Below are 8516 nucleotides of genomic sequence, written 5' to 3'. Positions count from 1 at the left end.
CTCTCAGCAGGTAGTCGCCCGAAGGTGGAGCTCTCTACTATCGAGATGGATTAAGCGGAAAACTTGAGTTGGACAATGTTAAATGGACGCAGAGTCTTGGATCGTGAATGAAAGGTTATTAAGTCGTTTGTTTTGTTCGTGTTGTAATTAAGGTAGGTGTTGTTGTTCCTTTTTTTTTCATGAGCGGTTTCCGATGGTGTAAAAGATGTCTGTGCGCGAGAAGAAGTCACAAAGCGAAACTTTAACACGAGCGCCTCCCCGCCGACGCGGGTGGTAAAATCTTTTAAGTCCGATTTACGCCGTACGACTTTGTCGCGTGCAACAAGCCCACGACAGGCCTACGAAACGAATTATTTCATCTAAATCAAACCTGCAACTCGCTTACGACTGTTGCATACGTCTCAAAAATGTCGTAGGATTTTAAAACATGTTCTGAAAGACATTTTTTAACCGCTGCGACAACCGTAGCCGAAATCGATGAATATGAATTATATTGTGAAAAATTTCTACTGAGTAGGGGGAGGAAAGTGAAGCTTTCTTGCATCATAATCACGGACGAAGTTGCTGCTGTTCGTTAGTTGTCGAATACAGAGCAAAGTTAGTTGTCGAATACAAAGCGAAGATAACTGTTTCAGAAGAGGAGGTAGAAATTAATTTCGCCTAGGAGTGAAGAAGAATTCCTTTTCGAAAGCCGGCAAGTTTTTGTGAGATGGAGAGGAATTTTTTACGCGATTTTGGCTTGTGCACGTGCAAATGGCCCTAAGGGAGTATGGAGTGTTACAAGCTTGTTGCATGCGTCATAGTTCCACCGTGTAAATCGGCCGTTATAAGTAGCAGTAGAGCACTGGTAACCGGCTTTTATTTCGACCCATTATGAAATTAAGGTCGTGTTTTATTGGGATCAAGGCTTTCAGTTTGGCTGAGTTGTTTGAAGGTTTTGGCGTTTTTCTTGTAGGCATCAACCAAAAAGAAAGAAAGTTAAGAGAAAAAAAGTGGGAAATAAAAAACACCAGCGGCAACCGCTGTCACATTTGGTGCCTTAACACTTTAAACCCTAAGAGTGACTAGCATCTAATTTCTCCCTACAAAATCACTTCCGGATCATGCATTAAGGTCATGAGAATATAGGAAATGATCACCAACTGGAGAAGCTCTTGATTGTTAAACAGTTTCTCCTTGTCGGCACTTGAAGAAATGTATAGAGAACAGTATGGAGAATATGCATAATGATGTAAGGGTGCAAAGGGTTAACCCTTTCACTTCCCAGATCTCATTAGTAATTCTCCTTTCTGTCTGCCATACAAATCTTATGATGTTAGTTTGGAGAATTTGTTTTTGGATCAACTGATAATCCCCTGATTGATATTTCTCTTTCATTCTTATCACTTGTCTGCTTGTTATTGTACTGATATTGTAAGGAGAAATTCCTTCTTGATCACTTATGGGAGTTGAAGGATTAATTCGGCTGGTTTCTCGTCACATCAATTTCAGTCACCACAGCATCTTATTCTCAAAGTTGGGTCAGAAGAGCGCGACATGACGATCACGGTCGCCATGTTGTCCTCCTTCAACTCGTCAACGCGGAGAAGTCTGGTAATGAGTGGAATTGCCTCGTTTCAAACAAAAATGGTTGATTAAGTGTTCTAACGCTTATATTTAGAAAAAATTTGGTTTCAGTTAAAGCGTTTGATTCCAATGGCACACGACCTTATTGTATGCAAGAGAAGGCCAAAGAGTGAAGTGGGGTGGAGTGGGGGAAGACGTGAGGCAGAAATAAGAGAAAAAATGGCGCCTTACGAAGAGATGAGACAATTTTCATTCACATTGAGCAAGATACCTGCTCATCTTTTTCACGGGCCGTAGACCGGATAAATGTCATGGCAATGAAAAGACTAGGGCAATAATGATGTAGGATAGATATATATAGTATTCAAAGTTGTTACAGTTCAGAAATTTTTCTTGCTCAAACTTATGTTTCTCCTCAATGAGGCTGCTCGTCAATTTATTTGTTTACCCATCAGTAAACTTCTTCCGGGACTCTTTTCGTGTGTAAGATGAATGAAGCACAGCAGGTTTTAATAGTGTCGGCACAGTTCTCTGATGTCACTGAGAGACTGATTCTACGACGTAATATTTCCTAATTTGTGTTTTATGGAATATTTCGACGTTTGACGATATTTGTTTCCAAAGCATTGGATGTCGGGAAATTGAGCTAAGTTTTGCATATTGCGAATTCGTTTAATTGCGTTGAAGCTGTATAGGGGACGCTGACGTTCTGTCTAGGCGGTGATTTGATTTTGAAATCAAACTATAACAATTTCGTTCTTAGGCTCTCTATACTCATTTGGTTGAGGTTTTGGGAACGAAAGTGTGACAGTGCCGGTGGGAATTGACAAATGCCTTTATAAGGAGAACCGTATGTTTGTTCAAGAAAAATGCAGTTGTATATAAAAATAATTATAGTTTATGCTGTAGTTGGTAATGTAGATATACATACGCTGTATACATGCGATTCGCCTTCGAAATATCATGTCAGTCACTTTAAAACACTAAAGTTCGTGTCAATGCGAAAGGCTCTAAAAAACACGGATCTAAGTAAAACATGCATGTGCGTCTCACTAACCGAGTTCGAGGTTTGTACTTGAGTTACGGACCAAGTTTTTTCTGTTCAGATTTATGGCCCAATGCAAGGAAGATCAAAGTGCGCGTGCCATAAATCCGAGGGAAAAACGAGTTTCTGTAACTTACAGGAAGGACCTGGAAAACGAGGTTTTAGTACGATATTTATCATATCTCTGGGTTCAAACAGAAAGGAAAGATTTCAATTCACGCAGACATTTGAGTTTAGCGGGCCTTGTAGTGAAAAACGGCCTGCCTTAATTGACCAATCATAACGCACGTACAAACAAAGTTATATGATAAAATAATTTATGCCATGCTATGCAATTCGCGATCGCTTATCACAAAATTGAACAGTGTAGGTCAAAAGAGTTTGAGATATAAATGATAGTGAAGACAACGTAGAGATCAAGCAAGATTTTAATATGGAACCAGTCATTAGTTATCGCCAGAGGGGAGGGGGAAGGGAGGGTGCGGATGATTATGATGGGGAGATCACATGGTTTTCAGGGGGGGACAGAGAGGGAACCAGTCGTCGCCGACAGAGTATAAAGGGGGGGGGGGGTATAGAAAATTGACTACAGAACAAAAATCCGCCCCCACCCCCACGCCCAGACGATAAATAATGTCCGGTTAATAAGAATGTTCTATTGAAAGTGATAAGAATTGAAATTGAAATGAAAATAGGGACTAATTAAGACACAAAAATGAAACAAGTTTTAACGTAATGGAAAAGAGAGTCATAGTTATAGATGTAAAGTTCCAAAGGACGTTTACTTTTGTACAGCGAATTCGGAGTGTAATATGTGGTTGCATAAAAAAAAGGACGTATGAATATTTTTGGTGGATCGATGAATCTTTTGTAAAAGAGCTTTGTTTAATGTTTGATTCTTGACTGAGAGAGAGGTTTTTGAAGAGAGTACCTTTTTATTGATATGACAGTGATTTGAAATTTCAAGTAAATAAAAGTCAGACAAAATGACACCAAGTATTCTGATTGTTATGACAAGGGAACACAACTTTTTCACTCAACCCTCCCGCGCTCTGATTGCACAATGTCTGTCGATCGTTTGCGTTTTCATCTCGTGTTGGGTGTCTAGGTAAATATATATCTTTAACTGTAACAATTCTAGAGGGACGGAGGAGCTTGGGACCGTAGGGGGGGGGGGAGGGGGGCTAGACAAAAGTTTGCTTTAGTAAAGGTACGTACCAAAAATAAAGGAGAAAGGAAAAGAAAACGAAGCCTGTCAATCAAAGCGATCGGTCAAATCGCCACAAGCCCGAACACGCAAGTGATTCGAAAGCAAATTCAATTTTATTTGGTTTTATCAACTGAATTTATACAATATAATATAATAGGCCCCTTAATCAGCATTATTTTTAGCAGAATTCATTGGCAATCTAAGTTCCCCTTATTAGACCAATGGTATGTGTTTGTGACAACCGTCTTCGAAGCCAAGACAGAGCATAAGGCCGGCGACTTTCAAGAGTAAAATCTCCTCTATGACGACGATCGAAACGCGTCCATTTTGGCCATACAGCTACATCCTTTGAAAAGAAGTGTATAGAAATACCCGTTGTAAGTGCATCGTTCTTGAAGCTAACATCACTTAGCGCTCCAGCTGCACAGTACGTTCTTCCTCTTTCCTTAATTTCTCCTTTCTCCACCAAAGTTTCTTCACCGCTTTTAATGTCACAGCTTCGAAACATGATCGTTTTGGCCGCGCGTTAAACGGGGACACCTTTCTGCCGCCAAATCGGTCAATCAATAATACAAGTGAATTGTCAGAGATCGACAATCCTGCGCCCCAGATCACCCAGAGCAGCAGCACCAGCGTCACCAATTTTATTACCCCACAAATCCAACGTTTTCAGCGATTTGTTATATTTCAAACACTCACCCAGAGCAGCAGCACCATCATCACCAATTTTATTACCCCACAAATTCAACATTGTCAGCGATGTATTATATATCAAACACTCACCCAGAGCAGCAGCACCAGCATCACCAATTTTATTACCCCACAAATTCAAACTTGTCAGCGATGTATTATATTTCAAACACTCACCCAGAGCAGCAGCACCATCATGAGAAATTCCATTGAACGTCAAATGCAACCATGTCAGCGTTTTATTACATTTCAGACACTCACCCAGAGCAGCAGCACCATCATCACCAATTTTATTCTTACTCAAATCCAACGTTGTCAGCGATTTGTTATATTTCAAACACTCACCCAGAGCAGCAGCACCATCATAACCAATTTTATTACTACGCAAACTCAACTCTGTCAGCGATGTATTATATTTCAAACACTCACCCAGACCAGCAGCACCATCATCATCAATTTCATTACCTCCCAACTCCAACGTTGTCAGCGAGGTATTATATTTCAAACACTCACCCAGAGCAGCAGCACCACCACCACCAATTTCATTTTCAACCAAACTCAAACTTTGTAACGATGTATTATATTTCAAACACTCACCCAGACCAGCAGCACCATCATCATCAATTTCATTACCTTCCAACTCCAACGTTGTCAGCGATGTATTATATTTCAAACCCTTACCCAGACCAGCAGCACCATCACCAGAAATTCTACTGAACTTCAAATACAACCATGTCAGCGTTTTATTACATTTCAGACACTCACCTAGAGCAGCAGCACCATCATCACCAATTACACCGCCATCCAAATTCAACATTCCAAGCAATTTGTTATATTTCAAATACTCTGCCAGAGCGGCAACCCCATCTTGCGAATATTCATTCAATATTAAATTTGTCACAGTTGTATTTGTTTTCAGAAAGTTGCTTAAAAAGAAAGCTAGAGTTTCATCTACCCCTGAAACTGTAACAGTGTCAGTTTGAAGAGAAGCGCCAAAAGCGGAAGCCAATTTTTCATCAACATTTTTGTTCTCCTTTTTGCATTCACTAACACACTCAAATATAACAGTCACGTCGTCCTCTTCTTCCTCTTCTTCCTGGTTTAACTGTGTTGCTATGCTTTTCAGAAGGTTCACCACTGTTTCCTCGCATCGTGCTGCTAGCATACCAAATGCAAACAGAAGCACTTCTTTCAGCTCATGGCGATATTTTCTGTCAGCAGCAATACTGTTCGCGCTGATTTCTTCGTTGATAAGCTGACAACTGAGATAGAATGCTGCAAAGAATTCTTGGAAAGTCTTGTGAAGAAAGCTATAACGTCTAGTTGGTCTCAGTTTACTGCCTCCAGGCTGAACTGACAGAAATCCAAATCCAGGTAAATCGCTCCCTTTGTGTTTTCCAAGCTCCTTCTCGTCAAAATCCAAGTTGTCTTCAAGTAAACCTTTCAAAGCTATCGAACCAAGGTGTTTCAACTGGCTTTCGTAAAGGTCAACAAGGTCTTCACCGTTCTCTGGTAGTTGCTGCTTTGTTCTGTACCTTCTTAGTACACACTCCACAATTTGCGTGTACATCTTCGTTCTGCTTTCCGGAAATACACCTTTCAAATCTTCATAGACCAGGCAAAGAAGCGCAGTGTTGAGAGGATTCGTCAATATTTCATGTAACTTGTAATCACCAGACAGGTGTTTGATAAGCTGTTCGGCCAAGTTTTGTTGTGCTTTAAAGTAATTTCTGATGAAGGTTTCTACATCTTCTCTAGTAAATCCCTCAACCTCTAGCAGTGTGTCGCAGTATTTTCGAACTTTGACTCCAGCTTCGTGTCGTGTCATAGCAACCACGCGACAGTTTGGCAGTACTCGGCCTTGAATAATTTCTGAAAAAATAGCTAGCTTCTTCTCAGAAACTTCATCCAATCCATCAAGTACCACAAGAACTTTGGATTGATTGTGGCGAATGAAGTCGAAGAACCTGTCTCGTTCGTCTTCACCAACTTCTCGAGGTAGAAGTTGATCTTCAATGGCCTCCCAAAGGCCAGACTGAACATCACGACATTTGATGAAAAGCACAATTACGAAGTTTGTGAAGCAATTTCCGCTTGCGTGTTTTCCTGTGGCCCAGTCGAAAACAACTTTTTTACAGTAAGTGGTCTTTCCCATACCAGGCTTCCCTTCAATCAACACTACTCTTGGTTCTTCACATTCCTCGTGCCGGTTGAAGATTTCAGACATCAGGACAACTCGGTCTGTTGCGGTTCCTCTCGTGTTCTTTCTGTAGATGACTTTAAGTCTGGTGTAGATGTCGTCAAAGGAGAAGTTAAAGTCTTCACACCAGGGAAACGGTGCCAGCCGACCTTCCCGAGTTTTGTAGAGTTGACGAATGTTATTACTAATTTCAGTTGGGTCATATCCACCTGGAAAACAATTGGCTGTTAGTTTTTGAGGCATTCTTACCGACACGCCATGACTCTCGGAAAGTAAGCAATTAATGGATAATGTTGAGCATGATATCGTGAAATATCTACACCTAGGGTACGAGTTATATGCCGAAGCCAATGTTGTGAAATGTTTCCCCGCAAAAAATTGATTTCCTAGATTAATTATGAATTTAATTGTGTATTGAGTTGTAATTTCGTTACCGTTAAAGTACAGAGTTAACGTTACAATTAAAAGTAGCATGTAATTGGGAGCGGTATAGGGTAATCAAATTAGTTCTGCTAGCAGTGATGTATGAAATTAGGTATTTGCAGGACGTTTAAGCGCGTAGCAACTTAGCAGCATGATTGCCAAGTAAAGCCATGTTTAATAGGAAATTAGTGCCCACGAATCGTTATAGAACGTGAGTGAATCTTGAATCCCACACGGATTTACGTATCTAGGTGTGGATTCCCTCAGCTAATAAATGTAACATTTTTGTAACCCTAGGATTAGATTGTAATAGAGTAGATAGATCGCAGAACGGAACGTGTAACGCTGAATTGTCGTCAATAAAGCCTGAATCAAGAGAAAGTATACAGTCCAAGATTACTGAACCAGCGTGTGCGGAATTCTCAGCAATGCAAGAGGGAAATTCTGCGAAAGCCGAAGACTGAGGCAGATAACACTGACATGAACTTTGATATCATGCTAAAACGGAATTCCATAGTTGTTTTATAATACATTTTGAAAACAACTGCAAAATAAGACATTTCTCTCTGAGTGTGCAAAAGTTTGAGAACACTACACGGAAACTACGCAGTCTTTGAACTCGCCATGATCAATATCTACTGCAAAAAATTGGTACTCGTGTCAATTCCATACGCGACTGTATATCAATTAAATGCTTCCGACCTATCAGATTTTTTATAGTTGGTTTAATGTGTAATAAAACTGATTATTTTTCTAGAGGGCACGGTAACGAATCCTGCAATCTGACTAGTTCTTTACCTGGTCAGTATTTTCCTATCTCTACCCACGGGTCACGGTAACGCTTTCGTGAGTCGCCGAGTACTTCCCCACTTTCGTTTCCATTTTTCATAAATATATCTCGTGTTTCCGGCTGGGCAGTGTTTTTAAGCAAACACGTAGGTCACTACCTGAAGCCAATAAATAACTTATGAATCCTCTGTTTTCTCTCTCTCAAATCACTTTGGTTGACAGAAAAAAATATTGGTTTCAGAATGAATTTGTATATGCAATAGTGTCAGTTAATTTGGTTGACGAGCGGCCTCCTAACCGTCTGCAGTTAATTTTAATCGTTCACAAAGAGTACATAGAAAGTTAAAACATGAAGTATTTGGTTACAGTTAAACTGAACGATGGAACTTTCATTCCTTTAATATCTGAATTTTCTCAAACAGTTTTGTTCATAGTAAAAGAGCGAGCGAAGTTTTAATTTAAGTTTTACAACAAATTTAACCTCTCGGTGAGTCTTTTCGAGTCCGTTCAATTTGGACATTTGTACCGTAAATTGCACAATAGAAACTGAAGGAGTTTAATGAGAAAAGGCCGCATTAAATCCCGGTCTGTTT

General features: G+C 40.1%; 1 protein-coding gene across 2 annotated transcripts in view; it reads right to left on the bottom strand.

The window, feature by feature from the left end:
• Positions 1 to 3915: 3915 nt before the first annotated feature.
• Positions 3916 to 8516, bottom strand: part of LOC131793036 (NLR family CARD domain-containing protein 3-like) — a 21634-nt gene continuing 17033 nt past the window's right edge. For both annotated transcript variants that reach the window (XM_066169288.1, XM_066169289.1), the window contains one exon: positions 3916 to 6920. In XM_066169288.1, coding sequence (XP_066025385.1) covers positions 4405 to 6920 — 2516 coding nt within the window. In that variant the 3' untranslated portion in view covers positions 3916 to 4404. The remainder of the gene's footprint in view (positions 6921 to 8516) is intronic.

The sequence above is a fragment of the Pocillopora verrucosa genome, chromosome 6, assembly GCF_036669915.1.
Source record: "Pocillopora verrucosa isolate sample1 chromosome 6, ASM3666991v2, whole genome shotgun sequence".
Lineage (NCBI taxonomy): Eukaryota > Metazoa > Cnidaria > Anthozoa > Scleractinia > Pocilloporidae > Pocillopora > Pocillopora verrucosa.
Note: the sequence above shows the minus strand (reverse complement) of the source record. Positions and strands in the feature narration are given on the sequence as shown.